General features: G+C 37.8%; 2 protein-coding genes across 5 annotated transcripts in view; one reads left to right on the forward strand and one right to left on the reverse strand.

Moving 5' to 3' along the window:
- cep41 (centrosomal protein 41) overlaps window positions 1–9211 on the forward strand; it is a 32414-nt gene extending 23203 nt beyond the window's left edge. For all 3 annotated transcript variants that reach the window (XM_069907803.1, XM_069907805.1, XM_069907804.1), the window contains 3 exons: window positions 1317–1431; window positions 2419–2625; window positions 6239–9211. In XM_069907803.1, the coding sequence (XP_069763904.1) occupies window positions 1317–1431; window positions 2419–2625; window positions 6239–6366 (450 nt within the window). In that variant the 3' untranslated portion in view covers window positions 6367–9211. The remainder of the gene's footprint in view (window positions 1–1316; window positions 1432–2418; window positions 2626–6238) is intronic.
- Window positions 9212–18138: 8927 nt separating this feature from the next.
- LOC138748650 (carboxypeptidase A1-like) overlaps window positions 18139–22537 on the reverse strand; it is a 37559-nt gene continuing 33160 nt past the window's right edge. For both annotated transcript variants that reach the window (XM_069909191.1, XM_069909192.1), the window contains exons 11-13: window positions 21661–21860; window positions 20473–20557; window positions 18139–18453 (exon numbers count right to left, since the gene is read on the reverse strand). In XM_069909191.1, coding sequence (XP_069765292.1) covers window positions 18266–18453; window positions 20473–20557; window positions 21661–21860 — 473 coding nt within the window. In that variant the 3' untranslated portion in view covers window positions 18139–18265. The remainder of the gene's footprint in view (window positions 18454–20472; window positions 20558–21660; window positions 21861–22537) is intronic.

Here is a 22537-nt window from a genome sequence, read left to right on the forward strand (position 1 = left end):
TAATCAACATGGCTTTGTGCATGGTAGGTCATGTTTAACCAATCCTATAGAATGTTTCACGGAGGTTGCCAGGAAAGTTGATGAAGGAAAGGCTGTGGATGGTGTCTACGTGGACTTTAGTTATGGCTTTGACAAGATTCCGCATGGGAGGTTAGACAGGAAGGTTCAGACGCTAGATATTCATAGTGAAGTAATAAAATGGATTTGACATTGGCTGGATGGGAGAAGCCAGAGAGTAGGCTTTTTCCACTGAGGGTAGGTGAGATACAAATCAGAGGACATGGGTTAAAGTTAAAAGGTGAAAAATTTAGGGGGAACATGAGGGGAAACTCTTCACACAGAGAGTGGTGGGAGTGTGGTACAAGCTTCCAGCTGAAGTGGTAAATGCGGGCTCAATTTTAACATCAGAAGTATTTGGACAAGTACATGGATGGGAGTTGTGTGGAGAGCTATGGGGTGGGTGCAGGTCAGTGGACTAGGAAAATAAAATGGTTCAGCACAGACTAGAGGGGCCGAGGTGGCCTGTGTCTGTGCTGTAATTGTTTTAAGGTTCTATTCCACTTTGAATTGTTACATACTGTACTGCATTACATGAGAATAATACATTTCCCATCTCAACAAATTAAGATGCTATCATGTATATTACCACTCTACTAGATAGTTGCAGCATTTAGAATTTTTTTTAAAACTCCCTTGTTTATCACAAAATATTGTATCAATTTCATTACAATGCATTTATACTCATTAAAACACATCTGAGTATTTCTTGTATTGTGGTAGTTAATGATACTGGAATTCAACTTCCATTAAATAATGATTTGGCAGATCTTCAAAAATTTGTGTTTGTGAAGGTGGAGAAATTTGATTTAGAATACAGAATTTCCAATATATGAGCTGTTCCTTTGTTACACAACTAGCTTTATTCCCTAAATATCCATGCTTTTTTTTTAAAATTAAATTTAGACATACAGCATGATAACAGGCCATTTCGGCCCATGAGTCCGTGCTGCCCAATTTACACCCTATTAACCTACACCCCCAGTACGTTTTGAACGGAGGGAGGAAACCGGAACCCCTGGAGAAAACCTGCGCAGACACGGAGAGAAAGTACAACTCCTTATAGACAGCGCGGGATTCGAACCCCAGTCCAATCCTGATTGCTGGTGCTGCAAAGGCGTTGTGTTAACTGCTATGCCAACCATTTTCTCCCACTCTCAATCTGATTTGCTTTGGAGCAAAAAGTAATTACGTCAGCAAGTTGTTATGTGGTAGTTAATTATAATATTCAGTTTCTGTGCCTTAATAACTGCACTTAGAAAAATGCACCTGGGAAAATTATTCTACTTTATGATGAAGATGAACGAATAGCAAGTCAGGCTGCTACAACATTGTGTGAGAGAGGCTTTGAGAACCTCTTCATGCTGTCGGGAGGTGAGTGTTGGGTGTGTGGCACCTTTCCTGCATTATGTAATAGAACATTTGAGTATCAAGAACCTTGAAAAGTCCCTGAATATTCACAACACAAGGCAATGTTGTATATATTTTATATGCAAAATTAAAATTCACTTGCATTTTCATGCCTAAAATTCCTTTTCAAGATCCAACTTATTTTGTAGGTTCAATGCATTGGCTGCATTAGTAGTAGGTAATCTCAATGTTCAATCACTGCAGATTCCTGAGGCTACTCTTGATAGTTTTGAGCTGTTACCTAGGTTTAGTGAAAATAAATAAAACCTAACTTTATGGATTTCTCTGTTGTTTGGTTAGAAGCACAGTGACAGGTTTCAGTGTAAAATACATTAAAACAAGATGTCTAAACTGCTGGAACAATAGAGCTTTCTTAATTTAGAGATACAGCATGGTAACAGGACCCTGCCACCCCATGAACCACTGGCACACAAATACACCAATTAATCTATAAACCCTGTATGTTTTTGGAGAGTGAGGAAACTGGAAGAACCCCATGGTCGCTGGCACTATAAGAGTACTGCCGTAAATTCTACACTATCTGCATTGTCCTACATATTGGAATTAGAAACTTGTTATGGATTTGGTAAATAAAATTATGCTAAAATATGTCTTTAAAAGGTATAGATTGTAGGGATTTAGTTTAGGTATTGGTATACGGACACTTTACAAACAGACAACTCAGTAACACTTCACAAACATATTAACATTTCACAAAAGACATCTCATATAAAATGCAAGAGCTATGCCTCAGGTCAAGTCTATACAAGTCTGACTTTGCAGAGACAATGGAACTGCTTTAGAAAGGACTTCACAAGTAAGTGTTAATTGGGCTGATGTAATGGAAGGTTGATTATTGATTTTCTTTCATTTGTGCATTCTGTCTTTTGTAATTGTTGAATCAATCTAGAACTGCAGACATCAACCATAACCACATTAATATCTTATTAGGACTGAAGGTAGTTGCCCAGAAGTTTCCAAAAGGACTAACCACTGGTTCAATTCCACCATCATGCCAACCTCCAGTTGTCACAACACCTCGTCAGAGGCGATCAACAACTCAAGAACAACCACACCCTGCAGAAGATAAATTCCGGTTCACCGATGATGACTTGAACAAGATCCGACATTGTCTAGATGAGATTCTAGTGCCATCCAGTAAGGACACCAGAGAAAATAGTCATAATGATAAATTAGTGACTGTAATGGGAAAATTATTTTTTTAAAGAGCTGGGTTGTTTTCAAGTGAAGTTAAACATTTTTTATCTTCAAATGATAAAAGTTTGGAACTTCTTTTTTGCCAAAGAAATATTGATTATTTATTAATGGTTAATATTAAATCTGGATTTCATACTTGTTAGTGAAAGATATTGAGGGATAGAATATTAGTTCACGGAATGGCTATGATCAATGGGAGAACAGGTTTGAATAAATTATGTCCCTAAAGGTAAACTGAAAAAGAGCTTTTCAATAGCTTTTCAGTTATCTCTGCGTTGTAGCACATTGCCTTCTAATTCAGAATCCTTGTGATCGCAATGGAGTCAGACTTGAAAAGTTTATTTTCAGGTGGATGTTAAAATCTAAAAGATTTGTTTTTAAATTTAAATTTAGACATGCAGCACTGTCACAGGACTTTCAGCCCACGAGTCCAAGCTGCCCAATTACACCCAATTTACCTACAATCCTCGGTACATTTTGAAGGGTGGAGGAAACTGGAGCCCCTGGGGAAAACCCACGCAGACACGGGGAGAATGTACAAACTCCTTACAGACAATATGGGATTTGAACCCCAGTCCCGATTGCTGCCACGGTAACAGTGTTGCACTAACTGCAATGCTGCCCAATTTAGGTATTGGAACAAGATTGAAAGAGTCAAAAGATATTTCTACTCAGAATCTTTTTTAAATGGTTAATTTGGAAACTGAATAAGAAAGCAGATAATTCAGAAGACCACTTGCATGCATCCCCTCATAGAAAAAAAGGATTGATGTATATATGAGCAGGCCTTGCTAAGTCTGACATTGCCTTATCTGAGGATGATTATTCTTGCTATGGAAGGAGATCAGCAAAGGTTCAGCAGACTGATTCCTGGAATGTTGGGACTAATGTATGAAAGATAACTGAGAAAATTAGATGTATTTCCTAGAATAGATGAGAGGAAACTTAAAAACTCACAAATGTTTAAATTGCTAGATTCATTAGATGCAGAATGGATGTTTCTCATGGCCATGGAGTCTAGGACTAGGTTGTATTCTTAGAATAAGTAGCAAAGGAAACCCCCCCCCCTACAAGTCCTCACAAATGAAGCAACTTCACCTATAAATCTATAGGAGTCATTTACTGCATCCGGTGGTCCTGATGCAGCCTCCTCTATCTCAGGGTTACTGGAATTGCTTCAGTGAGTAACAGCAAGGACCTCCCAGTGGGCAACCATTTTAATTCCACACCCCATTGACACACTGACAATGTTTGTCCTTGCATTTTGTACTGCCAGGTTAAGACTTCCTGCAGATTAGAGGAGCCACACTTCATATTCCATCTCTGCAGTCTCTAAACAGACAGCATCAATATTGACCTCCAATTTCTGTTAACTCATCCCTGTCTCCCTCCATCTGCCCTTCTCCTATCAAAGAGCTATCTTTGCTCTCTGTTCCTATCACTTTGCAGTTTCTTTCTCTAATAACCTCTCACTTTTATCCACCTATTACCTCTTACTTGTATTCCTACCCCCCAACTTTGTCTGCCTGATTTTCAGCACTACTGAAGAAAATCTTGAGCCCAAACCATTGACTGCCTATGGATGCCATGTGACCTGTTGAGTTTGTCCAGCACTAGACCCAAGATCTGAAGATTTTCTAGTTTATGCCCAACTATCTTAGCAGTCCTGGGGGCTCTGCTATTTCCTGTGTATATCATGTTATGGATCAACTTCCTAAAATGCATCGTTTCACATTTGTCTTCAGCTCTATTTGCTATTTCCTTGCCCACTTTCCGAGTTGATCCATATCCTACTGTAACGTGAGACTTTCCTCATGGTCTTCTCTAGCACCAATTTTGGTGTCATCAGTAAATTTGCTAATCAGGCCACCTACATTCTCATTCAAATCTTTAATATACATGAACAATCACAAAGGACCCAACACCACTGGTCACAGGCCACCAATCTAAAACAATCCTCCATATCGCTCTCTTCCTACCACCAAGACAATCTTGCATCCAAATGGCTGGTTCACCCTGGATCCCATGTGATTTAACCTTCCGGATCAGCCTACCACATGAGGCCGATCTTGTCAAAGGCTTTGCTAAAGTCCATGTAAAGAATGACGACTCCCTTGCTCTCATCAATCCTCTTGGTCACCAATTCAAAAATTTTTAATTTGGGAGCCTTGAATTTCTATGTACAAAACCATGCAAAATATCCCTAATTAGTCCTTGCCTTTCAAGTCCTGCCTGCCAGAATCCTTGCCAACAACTTTCACACTACTGATGTAAGGCTGGTATGTAGATTCATGGCTTATCTCTGCTGCCTTCTTAAATAAAAGAATGACATTATCTGTTCTCCAGTCTTTGTCTCACCTATGGCTAATAAAGATAGGAAAATATCTGCCAGACCCCAGCATCTCTTCCCTTGCTTTCCATAAAATGCCAACACACCTGGTCAAGCCTTGGCAACTTACATGAAAGTTTTGTTTCAGGACCCTAAACTCACTAGCTTTGATAGCCATCTAGCCATCAGTTAGACACAACTTTAAAATCTGAAACTCAGGAGCTGATTTTACATTGCAAACTGCCATTAACTACATTAAGGGAACACCTGGATATTTTTGCTTTAATGGCGGTTAAGGGATCCCTATGAGAACAACGGGGGAAAATCCACTCCCTTCACTGTTAACATTGAGATCTTTTGTGTCTGCCTGAAAGGACAGGCAAAGTATACGGTTAACATCTCTTCTGAAAGACAGTTCCTTTTACAATTAAAAGCCCTTAAATACTCTGCCAAAATGTCAAATTATGGTAGAGTTTGCTCTCCAAGTTCTGAGAATGTAATTGAAGCTCTGTTCTCTATGTGCCACAGCAGGCATATAAAAATGCCAGCAAAGTTTGTTTCGGACTTATTCTGGTTTTTCCAATCTTGCAAAACTTTTAAAAACTGACAGTGAGTTTTCAAGTGATGGTAATATCTTTGATCAATTGTTATTGAAATTTTGTGTCAGAAACCGCATTGGTAGCTGTTCTTGGGTAAGAAATTAAAAAGCATTGTCCAGTTTGTGTAAATCCTCAGTACTTTAATATACAAAGTGATGTGTTTACTTAATTTGACAAACCTTATTACTTTAACATTCATTCTCTTTATCTGCTACACTGTGCATATGAAATTAATTTTTTTTAATTTTAAATTTGGAGATACTGCATGGTAACAGGCCCGACTGCCCTCAAGCCCATGCCGTCCAAATACACCCAATTAATGTTTCTGACCCCCCTACGTTTTTGAAGGGTGGGAGGAAACTGGAGCACCCATAGGAAACCCACACAGGGTCACTGGGAGAATGCAAAAACTCATTACAGACAGCGGCAGATTCAAATCCCGGTCCTGATCGCTGGCGCTGTAACAGCATTGCGCTAACCGCTACGCTAACTGTGTCACCTGTTGTGCTTACGATAATGAATATGATAACAGATCTGGATTTAAGTATTAGTATTTTTCCAGCTTCATGCTACCTTCTAAAATGTAGGATTATCAATAAACCTTACTCATTTAATTTTTTTTTAGGCAACTTCAGCCGCCTTTCATCATCAAGATCTCACCTGAAGACATCTACCAGCTATGCTCCTTCTGCTGCTGGCTCCATTTGTGCCCGATCATTGAATAGCAGCATCCAAAACAAGCCATGGAAATAAGAGGCAGAATATAATTTCTTCACTTGTTTTAAGCTAATTATTTTTTCTGTCAGCTATTATTGTGCTAAGAGTCTATGGAGATCATGCATTATTGACAATCAGTTACAAAGAAATTAAACTGACACAAAATCTTTTAATAGACACTTGATTATAATAGCAAACAAGTCGTAGAAAGTAAGACATTATGATGATGAATACCATCTTAAAATGTAAAATATTGACTATAGTTTTCAAATCCAACCAAATGCAGAGGAAAGGATTAAAGCAGGATCACAAGGAATTACTGTTCAATACCATATAAAACTAATATAGTAATCCTGTGTAACAAAGTATGAAAGCCTTACCTAGGCAATTTAGCCTCAATTGTGTTTCATTCTGGCTTACATTTCAATTTGGAAACTACATTTTGCACACAATTCTCAAGAGGTGTATTATGTTTTCTCCGGTTCCAACAAACCACGCAGGAGAATATTCTCCATATTGTTATGTGTTGTTTTGAATTATTGGTTTTAAGAGATTTCCATTCCACCTGGCACTCCGCACAACTAAATTATTAGAGAATACTTATCATGCGCCATTTCCAGTGTCATTTCTTTGTACATTTTTCATTAAAGGGAGGTTATTTTTGGGGGGTGTGTAATCTTTGGAGATCCCATCCAATAATTCTGTATCTGAGAGCCCTGCGCAATATCCTTATTTATGACCTTGTAAAGATTTTATTACGTTTCTTGTCCAGGCACTGTCAATTTAGCAACCTACTTATATGATCCCACAAGTTCTTTACTGCTGTTTTAAATGGTTTGCTATTATAAATACATGGGTACATTTTATACAAACTTTAATTTTTTATTTTAAACATCTGGATACAATTCTGATGTAATTGTGTAACCAAGATGAATGTTATTCTTTACCCTTCTGTTCAGTTGTTTCAATGAGAGGGTGTTGAGACAAGTCTATGATGGTTTATTATTTAATTTCCCTGTTTATGCATAGGTTGCATTTTTGAAAGCAAAAGCAGATGTAGTTTTGAAGGTAACAACCTCCAGGTGCTCCATTTTGGAGGACCTTTCAACAGCACTGAGATTGGCATTATAATGAATAAATGCACATTTCAGAGTGTTCAAATTTATACTTAAAAATGTGCTCAATACTGAGGTACCTGCACTTTCTATCTCTATGCTACCTGAACTTGGGCCTAGAAAGGTTGGCAGAAATTGAGAAGGCAGTTTTTTTTCCTGCATGCTTGTTTCCAGCAAACCAGCCATTATGTAGTAAAACTATCTGGTCGAGAAACTGAGGGTCAAGCAGCATCAGTGGGAGAAAACAAATTTTCTTCAAGACAATAATTTATTAGATTTATTCTGGCTCAAGGTATTGAAAAGGCAGATGAGCACAGTATATCTCAGTACCGTTAGATATAAAGGTAATGAGTCAAGTGGCATTTTTCCAGCTGGAAATGGTCTTTCTTAACTTTCATCACGACATGGTGACTCAATGCTTTGACAAAAGTTTAATACAATTAATGTTTTTGGAGTCCTCAGTATGACCAGCAGGTGGACTCAGTAGAAACAAATAGTCAGAAAGCAGAGTCCGTCCGGGATCCAAGTCATCAACAATTAACTAAACTGGCATATGGTATTGAAATTGAAAGAGAATTTCAAAGCAAGAAGCCATTTTGCAATGGTGTTATCACTAAGTCATGTTTTCTAAAGTATGGGTATTCATGAAGGCACTTGTCCACAAAGAGCAATGATCATGTAAATATTCTCATTCTAACAGCTGTCCTCACAATTATCTCTGGGGAGAATATTTCCTTCCCTAATTACTAGCAGTTTAGCTGCCTTATCATAGCCAACATTGCAGATTAGAGTTCAAATTTTGAAAACATCCGAACCTGAATTTTTATATTTAATACTAGTTTTTGAACTGTTACCTTCATCATCTTTGTTTCTGCAAATCTTCTTCAATTGATATAGTGGCCTGCAATTTTGTTTTAATCAAATCATGAAATATTGGCAGTAAAGATTAGGTAAGGACTTCAAGGATTTTTACTGAACAAGGATGAAAGAACCATGTTCTATCTCCAAGTCCTTGTGTTAAATGTCTTGAAAGGGAATTTTTATTTGGTGTTTTTCTTCAATCTGCCTACAACCCATTTTGACGGCTATAGTCACAGGTCTGAGAGATACCATTCTAAAACGATCACAAAGGGATTTCTGCAAAGCATCTTGGAGATCATCAGGGGACAAATGTTTAAGGTAGTGGGTAATGTGCCAAAGAAATGGACTGCTTTGCCATGGGTAGGTAGAAGGTTTCTTGAGTATTGTTAGAATGCACTCATCCAGAAAAAGGATGAATAATGATAAAATGTTTGTCATGTACCTACGAATCAAAATTCTTGCCATTACATTTCCAACTCGTGCTTTATCATTTCCACCAAGAAGATGGACACTGCCTACATTGAGCCTGTAGTTGCATGTTAAATCTCCTTTTTAACTCTCCACTATATGATTGAATGTGACAGCATGACAAAGCTTAAAGCTGATTGATCAATCATCTTTCTTTATACTTGGTCAAGGATTTTTTTTAAATCCTAATCTGAAAAGTGCTCTTCAGAATCTGGAGCAGATAGTCATGTAATGGACATAAAAGCTGCACAGTTTACTTTCTGAAGGACCAAATCCTTCACATTTTGCGCTCATTAATTGGTTTGCATATTAGGTGAAAGCCGGTTGGATGATTGTGATGTGGTACAGTTAATCAAGTGCTGTTGGTTTAGGTTTAAGATGAAAAATCTGTGTATATGTTGTTAATTAAAAAGTATGTTTTAAATGTTGAACAAAAACGTGCATGGCCATTAAGTCTTTTGTTTTTGAAAATTGTTTTAGTTTTAAATGTTACAGCTAACCAACTTATGAGTTATTGCCTCCATTAGCAGAACCAAACAGTCACTTGCAATAGGTTGATTTTCTCGTTTTGGCTCTGTAAGGAAATTGAATTATAGTGGGAAATTGAGACAGTTAATATCTCCTTGGTCACTGTATGGGTCTTGGTCTTTGATATCCAAGCTAGAGGCCATTTAAATTCATACAGAATGTGTGCTTAAAAGTAAAATAGTGCTAACATTGCATTTTAATCAGTGTGGGTGTTAAATACAAAGAGGGAGAAGTTCCATGTTGTGGTGGTTCATGTAAATTTAATGCAATGATTATTAAAAATTTTGTTTTATCAGGTTACTTTTGGTTTTGAAACAGACTGAAAGGTAGATTTAAGAAAATTAATATCAAGATTAGAAATGTCAGTTAATTGAATATATGAAATAAAATTTATAAGGATAACAAAGCAGTGAGTATTTTATAACTGTAACCTGTAGTGAGGCTAATGGGATTCCTGTAAATAAAAAAAAACTTGCCTCAAAGAGTGGTACAAGAGAAACAAGTTTTTATTCATCTCCTAGCTGTGCTAATGCTTGGGGAGCTTTAGTTACATTGGTACAAGACCAGGACAAATGTCCCAGTGACCCATTTAAAGAAGGTTCATTTGCAGGCTTCAAACTTTAAAAAAAGAGCAGAGCGCGGGTCATGTAAGGAAATGGTTATAGTGTTTATATTAGTGATAAACTGAACGATACAGTGAGTGATAGTTCAACAATAATTGTGCATCTGTAAATCAATTATAAAATATTAAAGATAACTGAATTCACATAGCATTATCAAAATAGAAAACTAAGTGTACAAATAGAAACAAAGCAATTTGATTTAATTGATCAAAAATATGGCTGCAGTAAAAATAACATAATCATGGGGGTGTGGCCATGCCGAGGATCGAGACAGATACAGGTTGGAAGAGCTCTCCCTGAAGATTGATTACAGTTGTGAAAATAAAAATTTCTTGTGATGGTTAAGAGGAACAAGACCAAGTAAAATAAAACTGAAGAAGCCGAAAAGTCACAAGGGAGTGGTGAAGAAGGTGCATCCACAATGTCAACACGGACCCAAGGAAGTGGGGGGGTGGGGGTGGGGGTCAAAAAAAGATTTTCAAAAAAAATGATGGAATCCATAGTGATTCTGAGTGAAAGATTCTCAAAGGTGGAAATGTTCTAAAGGAGGAGGCAGAAGAAAAATAACAGTTTTGGTGATGGCTGTTGATGACCTGAACAATAGGGTGGGCCAGGTTGAAAACAACCTGATAATGACTCAAGAACATTGAAAAACCATGGAGGAAGATACAAAGAAGTGAAAAGCAGATAAACAATTGTTCCTGGATAAAATGGACCACATGGAAAATTTCAGCAGGAGAAATAATGTCCAAATCATTGGGAATCGAAGGGACTGATGGGAACATCCCAGTGAATTTCTTTGAAGATTGGATCCCACAAGCATTGGGAGTGGTAAAATTCAAGGAAAAATTACTTACAGAAAGAGCCTCTTGGACCCTCGGCCCCAGGAGTGTGGATGACCAAAGATCACGACTGGTCCTGGTAAGAATTTTGTTACCAGAATCAGGAGGTAACATTGAGAGCAGCAGTGGAGTATGCCAGGAAAAGGATGGCCCAGTCGAGAAGGAAGAAGGAAAGGTACTATTCTTTCAGGGTCTAAGTGCTACTTTGGTAAAACAAAGAAAAGAATTTGACAATGTAAAAAGACGATTAAGAACACAGAATATAAAATGCACAATGCTGTGCATTGTGACACTCAGCATCGATATAGCAGAGGGAACCCGAAGATTTCGTAAAAGTACAAAAGAAGTAAAATAATTTCTTCAAAATTTGTAAAGGAGATCAAAAATATATATCAGAAAGAAGATCAAGAATAAAGATAAAGTGAACTGTAAATGATAAAAAAGGATGAAAAGTGAAATAGTTATATTTTTGAAATGTATTTTATTGGTTGTTTAAAGTTGTATTGAAAGGTATATGGAGAGCCCAACAGAGAGTAAATGCTTGGCAGGATAGTAGCAGGGTGGATGCTCTAGCTTGAGGGGATTAATGACACTGGAGAGGAAGAATTTTTTTCAAAATGGTGCTGAAACTAAATGAAGGGGTTCTTCCTCGGACAGTACCACAGTCTTTTTCTGCAGGCTTCTAGGGTTTCTTGATAATGTCACCATCAGAGCAGGAGAACAAGGGAAAAATCACTATTGTAGAAATAAGCAAAAGGGTCTAAAGATAGAGCTGAATATGTACAAATATAAATGTGAATAGAACACTAAAATTTATCAGTTACAACTTTAAAGGGATAAATGGACCCATAAAGAGGAAGTGAATTTTGTCAAAATTAAAAAAATTAAAGGTCGATATAGTTTTTCTACAGGAAACCCACTTTATAAAATCAGAACATGTTAAAAAGGGATTGGGTGGGACATCATATCCTATTAAAAGTCACATCCTTGTCCTTTAATTTCAAAGCAAGGGGGATAGCAATTTTAATAAATAAAAATATTCCAGTGTTGATCAAAGGCACATCCATTGACCTGGCAGGAAGATTTGTAATGGCACATTGTCAGATATATGCAGAATCCTGGATGCTCATGAACATATATGTTCCAAATTTCAATGATGAATCCTTTATACAAAATGTCTTCTTAAAAACAGTGGAGAGTAAACAAAATGTACTGATTGGAGGAGATTTTAATTTTTGCTTGGATCCAGTCTTTGATAAATCAAGGAGAGTGACAAAGGCAAAGGGTACAAAAGTTACTGTATCTTTTATGAAAGGTTTAAACTTGATGGATATATGGAGACAGTTACACCCCACGACAAGAGATTATTCATTCTACTTAAAGGTTCATGACTCCTATACAAGAATAGACTTGTTTTTAATGTCTGCACAATTGAAAAACAGAGTGGTTGAAATGGAATATTTAACCAGTCTGCTTTCTGTTCATGTACCTCTGACTTTAAAGATAATGATGCCTGAGAGGCAAGAGAGTGTCTACAAATGGCATCTTAATCCTACTCTGTTGAGAAGGAAAGATTTCTGTAATTTGATCAGGGAATAAATAGAATTTTTTTGTGAAACAAACAGACTCTCCACCAACAATAGTTTTATAATATGGAATACATTAAAAAGCTTACCTGAGGGACAGGTAATTTCATATACAAAAATATAAAGAAGGAATATATGACAGGTCAATGGCCTAGAGAAATAAATATCAGAATTAGTAAAAGAATACCAGGCTTTAAAGGCTTTAAAGAAAAATATAAAACTGATAAATAAATAAAAATGAAATATAACATATTACAAATTTATAGAATAGAAAACACTTTTAACATCAAAGCGGAAGTATTATGAATTGGGAGGTAGAGCACATAATGTTTTGTCATGGCAACTAAAGGCAGAAGAGACATCAAGGATGATCGATACTATTCAAACAGAGCCTGACAAATTAACAAATAATCAGAAGGAAATCAATAATACTTTTAAACAATATACAAAGCTATAAGAATCTGATTTGATTGGGGATTCTATTGAAATAGATCAATTTCTCTCGGCAACTGAGCTGCCAGTACTGGAAGATAGAGGTCAGAAGCCATTAGATGTCACCTTCACTAGAAATCAAAAAAGTCCTGAATACATTACAGGCAAATAAGTCACCAGGTGAGGATGGTTTCCTATCCAAGTTTTATAGACAATTTAAAGACCTCTTGATGCCTCTTATTATGGAAGTATTGTAACCAAGACTCTTCTGGAATTAAGAAACAGACTAGAGCTCTGACAGTATACAAAGTTATATTCCTATATTTGTGGGTGGGGGGGGAAGAGAAAAGTGGAGGGAATTTTTTTCATTTGTTTTTCATTTATAAGCATTTAACATATATATGTGAAATATTTAAAATTTTAAAGACTGGAAAAATGAAAAATAAAATATTTTTTAAAAAGATAATATAATCATGGAGGGGGCTTTATAGGAAAATTGATAAATAGCTGAGCTATTAACTCTTGTCTTCAATGCAAAAGGCATAAATGTAATAATAAAAGAGGAGGCATGGTATAATGATTGATCTTGACTAATAACTTTAGAGAGAGATTACAGAAGAAATTAACAGGACCAAACTAAGACAAATGTGCTGGAGAAACTCGGCAGGTCACAGGGAATTCATAGGAAGTAAATGATAACCAATTTATTGGGCCTAGCCCCTGACATAAAGCCTGAACTGAGGGTTACCCTTTAATTTCTGTGGATGTTCTGTGACCTCCCAAGTTTCTCCAGCATATTTATGTATTGCATTCAACCCCAGTATCTAGACATTTTCTTGTTTAACAAATTCCCTGTGTCTTAAACCAATTCCTGGTGACCTAAAAATGGTGTATGGTTGAGATGATGGATATAATTGTGATCTTTCTAAATTCCTTAAATTTGGATCATAACCAATAGATTGGAAAGAAGCAAGTGCAGTTCTGCATTTGAAAAAAGGCAGAAAAAAGTAAAAGTATATAAACAGATTGGTTGGCCTGATATCTGTTAGCAGCAAAATGGTATATGATCAGGCACTTCATCATGTTATGATTCAGCAGAGATAACAATAAAAGCCAAAATATATTGACAGATATGACAATTATTTTAAGGATACAACCAGCATGGAAGGAGAGCAAAAAATAAAGTTTTCAAAAGACATTTGATAAGATTATTACAAAAATAATAACAGAACATGGGACTGGGGGTAAACTACCAATGTGGATAGAACATTAAAGGGTGGGAAAATGAGTACTTTTCAGAATGGGGGGTAGCCACAGGAAGAGTGGTAAGACTCACCCATACTAAATTTCTATTGTTTTTTTCAAATAGTGAAAGGTAAAAAAATTCATACTTGCTAATGACTCGGCACTTGTTGAGAAGTGATATTCAATAGGAAGCAGAATCTGTAAATGGATTCAATGAATGGGCAAGAAAGTGGTAGTTGGAAGTAACGATAGGAGACTAAAAAGTTATTCACTTTGGGAGGAAGAACAGGAAAACAATACTTCATTTTTAAAATGTCTGAAAATCCTAGCAAATATTGCAGTCCAAAGGATTGGTTTGAGACAGATATAGCAAGCAATCAGAAAAGTTTGTAAGGGATGATGTAAGTTTTGCTATGATTATATGGGGCTCTGCTCCAGCTCCCTCAACAGCCCTTGAGTTTAGAGCTGGATGAGGTCCTTACCCGGGAAGAGACATCTAATGCAATTGAACAATTGAAAAGTGGCAAAGCAGCAGGTATGGATGGAATCCCCCCCAGAGGTCTGGAAGGCTGGCGGCAAAACTCTTCATACCAAACTGCATGAGTTTTTCATGCTCTGCTGGGACCAAGGAAAGCTGCCTCAGGACCTTCGTGATGCCATCATCATCACCCTGTACAAAAACAAAGGCGAGAAATCAAACTGCTCAAACTACAGGGGAATCACTCTGCTATCCATTGCAGGCAAAATCTTCGCTAGGATTCTCCTTAATAGACTAATACCTAGTGTCGCTGAAAATGTACTCCCAGTATCACAGTGTGGCTTTCGCACGAACAGAGGAACTACTGACATGGTCTTTGCCCTCAGACAGCTCCAAGAAAAGTGCAGAGAACAAAATAAAGGACTCTACATCACCTTTGTTGACCTCACCAAAGCCTTTGACACCGTGAGCAGGAAAGGGCTTTGGCAAATACTAGAGTGCCTCGGATGCCCCCACAAGTTCCTCAACACGGTTATTCAACTGCACGAAAGCCAACAAGGACGGGTCAGATACAGCAATGAGCTCTCCGAACCCTTCTCCATTGACAACGGCATGAAGCAAGGCTGCGTCCTCGCACCAACCCTCTTCACTATCTTCTTCAGCATTATGCTGAAACAAGACATGAAAGTCCTCAACAATGAAGACGCTGTTTACATCCGGTACCGCACGGATGGCAGTCTCTTCAATCTGAGGCACCTGAAAGCTCATACCAAGACACAAGAGCAACTTGTCCGTGAACTACTCTTTGCAGACGATGCCGCTTTAGTTGCCCATTCAGAGCCAGCTCTCCAGCGCATGACGTCCTGTTTTGCAGAAACTGCCAAAATATTTGGCCTGGAAGTCAGCCTGAAGAAAACTGAGTTCCTCCATCAGCCAGCTTCCCACCATGACTACCAGCACCCCCCCAACCCCCCCCCCCCCCCCACCCACATCTCCATCGGGCACACAGAACTCAATATGGTCAACCAGTTTACCTACCTCGGCTGCACCATTTCATCTGATGCAAGGATCGACAACGAGATAGAGAACAGACTCGCCAAGGCAAATAGCGTCTTTGGAAGACTACAAAAGAGACTGGAAAAACAACCACCTGAAGAAACACACAAAGATCAGCATGTACAGAGCTGTTGTTATACCCACGCTCCTGTTCAGCTCCGAATCATGGGTCCTCTACCGGCATCACCTACGGCTCCTAGAACGCTTCCATCAGCGCTGTCTCCACTCCATCCTCAACATTCATTGGAATGACTTCATCACCAACATTGAAGTACTCCAGCTGGCAGAGTCCGCAAGCATCGAATCCATGCTGCTGAAGACCCAACTGCGCTGGGTGGGTCACATTTCCAGAATGGAGGACCATCGCCTTCCCAAGATCGTGTTATATGGTGAGCTCTCCACTGACCACCAAGACAGAGGTGCACCAAAGAAGAGGTACAAGGATTGCTTAAAGAAATCTCTTGGTGCCTGCCACATTGACCACCGCCAGTGGGCTGATATCACCTCCAACCGTGCATCTTGGCGCCTCACAGTTCGGTGGGCAGCAACCTCCTTTGAAGAAGACTGCAGAGCCCACCTCACTGACAAAAGACAAAGAGGAAAATCCCAACACCCAATCCCAACCAACCAATTTTCCCTTGCAACCACTGCAACTGTGCCTGCCTGTCCCAGATCGGTCTTGTCAGTCACCAACGAGCCTGCAGCAGACGTGGACATTTACCCCCTCCATAAATCTTCATCCGCGAAGCCAAGCCAAAGAAAAGAAAGAAAGAATATGGGGCTCTAGTGAGTTCACATTTGAAGTAATCTGCAATGTTTGCATTTGACCTGCACCTGCTGGAGTTCTGAAGAATAAGATAACTTTTTCAATTCATATAAGATTCTGAGATTGATGGGATTTATCCCTCGGAGCTGCTTCCCTCAGGTTTAGATTTCAAATTTATTGTCAGACTATATACATGACATCACATACAATCTTGAGATTCCCTTTTTCCTGCGAGCACTAATTGGTAGTGGAAAAAAAACTGTACACAGCCTGGAACATGTAAACAAATGAAAGAACTGTAAACTGATAATGAATGTAAACAAGCCGACTGTGCAATACAGAGAGAACAAAAGAAAGTCAATAAAGAGTCCTTAAATTAGTCTCTGATTGAGTTTGTCATTAAAGAGTGGAGGGATAGCAGCTGTAGGTGCAAGTCTTGTGGCACCTATATCTCTTTGCTGATGGCAGGTGAGAACAAAGCATGTGCTGGGTGGTGTGGGTCTTTGATGATTGCTGCTGCTCTCTGACAGCAGCATCCCCTGTAGTTGTGCTCAATAGTGGAGAGGGTTTTACTTGTGATGTCCTAGGTTGTGTCCACTACCTTTTGGAGGGTTTTACGCTCAGGGGGTATTGTTGTTCCCATACCAGACCGTGATGCAACCAGTCAGCACATTTTCCACGGTTTCTGGTGTCATACTGAACCTCTGCAAACTCCTGAGGAAGTAGAGACACTGATGTGCTTTCTTCACAATGCCGTTGGTGTGTTGGGTTCAGGGATCCTCTGAGATAGTGACTCCCAAGAACTTAAATTTGCTCACCTTCACCACCTCTAATACCCCAATGATCACTGGATTGTATACTTTTGGCTCTCCTTTCCTGAAGTCAACAATCAGCTCCATAGGTTTGGTGACATTGAGTGCAAGTTTGTTGTTGGGGCACCATTCAGCCAAGTTTTCAGTCTTCATCCTGTATGCTGACTCATTCCCTTCCTTTATACAACCCACTACCATGGTATCGTCAGCAAATTTGTAGATGCTGTTATTGTTGAACCAAGCCACAGTCATAGGTGGAAAGTGAGTAGATCAGGAGGCTAAGAGCACAGTCTTGTGGTGCTCTGATACTGATGGAGATTGTGGAGGAGAAGTTCTTATCAATCTTTACTAATTGCAGTCTGGAGGTGAGGAAATCCATGATCCAATTACCCAGTGGGGTGTTAACTCCCAGGTCTGAGTTTGCTGATAATTTTTGAGGCGATGATGGTGATAAATTTTTAACTCTAAAATTGAGGGTTGTCGGTGCAAGTAATGACTTTATGAAGAGAAATGTCATGTTTTGAAATTCTTTACATTGGATCATTTTGGATGTTCATTTGAGCTTATTCAAGGTAGAGATGATTGATTCCCTTTTAATGCTTAAAAACTTTAATATCCAATCCCCATATTTTAGTATTATTTCCCACAAAAAGCCAAGGATAATATCCTTTTGTTTTACTGTTTTGTGCACTGCCAGTTTTCTGTCGAGCATAAAATTAGTCCTACTTGTATAAAACAAAACTTCCTCTCATGAGTTTGAAATCCTACAGGGTTCCTCTGATTCAAACAGAGGAAGGCAGCTATGCTAAAAAAAAACCTTCGCTGCAGACATACTAAGATCCCAGAGGCAGCAAAATATATCCTTAATCCTTTAATCGTAGCTTCATTGTATGAAGAATAAATGTGTAAATGTCCTGTGGCTAAAAGAAAAAAAAATGTGAATCATAAAAGATCTTGATTTGAATATAGAATAAAGTCTCACTCAATGTTACATAATTGTTTATTTGTGGGAATCATTGCAAATAATCATAAAAACAATCAAATTCCACATGTTTCATTCAGAAGAATAAAATTAGTTTTGACATGCGAGTTCCTTGGAGTGAAATTGCTGCAATATTTAAATTTAATAGGAATGTTCTTTGGCATGATTGAAAATGTCAATCAGCGCCAAATAGGTTTCTTCAGCTGTTGGGATAATTTGATTGGCTGGTAAAATGAATCCATAATGACCAGTGTCACGCAGTTCAAAGCAGAAAGCATACTTGATACCTTGGTTATAAGCCCAGTCAATGGAGGAACCACTGGATTGATCTGATGGGGAAACAATGTACTTGCATTTAATATCACATGATTGAAAATTATTCTAACAGAACTCGTACTCTATGATGCCGATGTTGCAGTACTGCTTTGCGCTTTTGATAATTGAAGCTAGATTATCCATCGTTCATGCATCTTGCTGTGGAAAAATTGCTAGGTATAGATCCAGTTCTTCCCTAAAAGGGGTAAGGGGTATCAGATGAGTGATGGTGGTATGGTGAAATGAGAGAGAATGTTGATCTCATTTCCTTTTTAAAAAAAAAAACATTTTGAAGCTGTACTGCACATGTTTCAGGTCCACCTTTAATTGATTACCTTGGCTGAAGGCTGGAAATGTTTTAGTTAGTAGTCTGCCTCTATAGATCTTTCACAGAAAGATATCGAATTTGTCCTCCTTAAGATCTGAAATGGATCACAGCTCATTCAGACCTGGGTGATCAGGATTTGTTCCCCCTTCTAAAACAGGATTAGTTTTATGGTTATTCTAGATACCTTTCTTTTGGTGGATTTGTGAAATTTTAAGAGTATTTAGAATGAATCGTGTAACGTTTTACTGCTTTTTTTATAGGTTACATAATAATTGGATCTAATGAAATCTCATTTTTAAACAGAATAAAAATGGATTAGAAAATGTTTTTAAAGCTTTTTGCAGTGATCAGATATTTAAGTGCTTAAGATTATAAATTAACAAACATATTTCACTAAAATAATTATTTATATTTATATAGAGATGTAGCATACAATATTTTTGGAGCACTGATACTGAGTCAACACCTGTATGTAAGGGAAAGGAAGAAGTATATTGTAGTATCAATCAAGTATTTTTCATCTCTTCAAATAGCAGCAAGCTAAATATTTAGTTTTGTCGCTGCCATGGCCAGATTTATCCTTACTATTGCAACATTTGCGAGATGTGACCAGCAGGATCTTGCAGATTATGTTTTGACTTCACTCTTGACCAAAAATATTTGAATGTCAAAAATTGTTTTGCAATTTTTCAATGGCCTCCCAACCTGATTTCCTCTAAAGACACATTTTAAAATTATTTCAATATAATGTGCACAAGCAAAACCTAATTTTATAATCAATCTGGTTGATCAAAAGCTATTATCCAAATATATTTTCTGCACACAGCTATCAAGCTGTGGAAAGTATAATCAAAGCAAGACATATGTGGTAAATGGGAGGGCATAGAAGAATGCAGTGGAGCAGAAAGATTTAGGAATAACGGTGCATTGTTCCCTGAAGGTAGGAGCACATGTGGATAGGGTGGTGAAGGAGGCCTTTTGATTTCTTGCCTATATAAATCAGTGCATAGAATATAGGAGTTGGGAAGTAATGATGAAACTGTACAAGGCATGGGTGAGGCCAAATTTAGAATACTGTGTGCAGTTCTGGTCACCGATTTATAGGAAGGATATTAACAAGATAGAGAGAGTGCAGAGAAGATTTACAAAAATGTTGCCTGGGTTTCAGAATCTGGAATACAAGGAAAGATTGAGCAAATTAGATCTTTATTCCTTGGAATGTAGAAGGCTAAGAGGGGATTTGATAGAGGTGTTTAAGATAATGAGAGGGATTGATAGAGTTGATGTGGAAAGGCTTTTCCTATTGAGAGTAGGAGAGATGGATACAGGAGGTCACGGGTTGAGAGTTGATGGGCAAAAGTTTAGGAGTAACATGAGGGGGAACTTCTTTACTCAGAGAGTGGTTACTGTGTGGAATGGGCTTCCTGGAAAGGTGGTGGAGGCCGGGTCAATTTTGAAATTTAAGAAAGTTGGATAAGTATATGGATGGGAGGGGGATGGAGGGATATGGGCAGAGTGGGATTAGAGGAGGGTACTAGGATTAGTGCAGACTAGAAGGGCCAAATTGGCCTGTTTCCGTGCTGTAATGGTTATATGGTTATACGTGGCCAAAGCTGCAGGAATATAAAAGACTAAAAACTATAATTTAAAAATTTCATGCAAAAGTATTTTTAAATTTCATTTCATTTGATCATCATATACTTACAGATTGTTGAGAGAATGGGTCCATATCTATATCTGGTGCCATACAATGATGCCAATGAAGTTGTGGATTTCTTGCTAAGGTCCATCTGAAAAATTTTTTTTTAGCTTTTTAAACAAGATTTGCAAATGAACACTTTAAGAACAGACACTTGTTTGGCCCAACAATTATTTCAAAATAACTCAGTTATTTACCACCTTCTCACATCTATTATTCTCAATTTTTATTTGCAGAAACAGGTTCCAATGAACTTGCCCTAACCATCTGTCTGCAGTAATATAAATGAACATTTTTTTTTTGCAAAAGAAACCAAGATATTTCCCAAATGTTTCAATGGAAATTGTGTAACTTGTGCTTGGCTGATTGGTAAGATTGGAATAAAGCAGAAAGTCTGCAGACACCGTGATTGAAAACAAAATGCTGGAGGATCTCAGCAAATCAGTGTACTTTATACCGCAAAGATAAAGATAAATAACATCAGTTATGTATATGAAGTACACTATTTAACCAGCTGAGTTTCTCCAGCATTGTGTTTTTACTTGATTGGTATGACTGTTCTCCAAATACTAGTTATTGGTTTCATTATAAAATAAGACTAACTTTGTTTATTATAATGACAATATTGTTAAATATAAATGTTAGTAGTCTACTTCTAGATCCGTATTCCTAATGGTCCTGAATTCTACTTAACACATAGTCCTATTTTTGTTTATTTCTCCTCATTTAACCATACAATGTTTCATTACTTGCTTTTCAATTAATTGCTTTCAACTCACACCATAAAAATGCATCTTCCTTTTGCACTGATTTTTCAATCAACCACGATATTTCACTTCTTAATTTGTAACTCTGTTCCATCATCATTATTTATTAAATTGAATGTTTCTGAAGATTTAGATATAGAATATCATTTGAGAGTTCCTATGTTAGTTCTGTGATCCAAAATGTCATGACCACACAATTTGTCCATAAAGAGACAGAAATTGAGAGCAGGAGTTTGTGGAGGAGCTAGTGGAGTTGTTCAAATGAACCGGTACTGACTTGAAGGGCCGACATGGCCTGTTTCCGTGCTGTAAACGGTTATATGGTTAACATTTCTCAACTAAACCCAAAGGCATGTGTAAAAATATGGATGATCATTCAAAGCTAAATAGGCAGTTAGCCACTATTCTAGAACAAACAATAACTTACCAGCTCCTCATAGTCCTTTGGATGAGCTGAGGTATAACCATAAGGAATTAGTAAGAGCTGGGAATAGCTATGAATATCAATGAAAACTTTGAAATTTCCATGGTTTGTGACAAAGTCAACAATGGCTTTGACTTCTTTCTCAGAATTGACAAAAGGTCCGTGGTACGTTGCTGAGCAAGAACTGGAACTGGCTCCAGGCCCTGTTAATTAAAATGAACGTGTAAGGTTTACTAAAAACAAAAACTGCAGACGCTTGAAATTTGAAATAAAAATTTTTAAATGTGCAAACACACAACAAGTCACCCAGTATCCATGGAGAGAGAAATAACATTTCAGATGGCAGAGTTGGCGTAGCAGTTAGCGTAATGCCTTTCCAGTGCCAGCGATCAGGACCAGGGCTCAAATACCATGCTGTCTGCAAGGAGTTTGTACGTTCTCCTCGTGTCTGTGTGGGTTTTCCCTGGGGGCTCCAGTTTCCTCCCACTATTTGAAACGTACTGGGGGTTGTAGGTTAATTGTATGTATATAAAATAAGCTGTTTAGTCTGGTCTTCCCTTAAATCCTTTGTTCATTCATTGTCCATTTAAACACTCAATAATATTCAAGCCGTATCTGACCCCCAGTTAGCAATAAGTTACAAACAAACCATCCAAACCTATTTCAGCCTGTCAATTATTTTGCTGTTTGTATTTGAAAAATAAGCTTTCATTTGCCTTATCTTTGTAAAAGAGCGTATCTGCTTTTTTTTCTCTCCATGGGATCCAGATTGCACTGGAAATGGATCTTTATATTCCTTGATCTATATATTGTGAATTAATTTCAAATGAGGCTAAGCAGACTGATTGTTACACATTACACAGTTTCCCCATAATTCTTC

Source organism: Narcine bancroftii, chromosome 13 (genome assembly GCF_036971445.1).
Source record: "Narcine bancroftii isolate sNarBan1 chromosome 13, sNarBan1.hap1, whole genome shotgun sequence".
NCBI lineage: Eukaryota > Metazoa > Chordata > Chondrichthyes > Torpediniformes > Narcinidae > Narcine > Narcine bancroftii.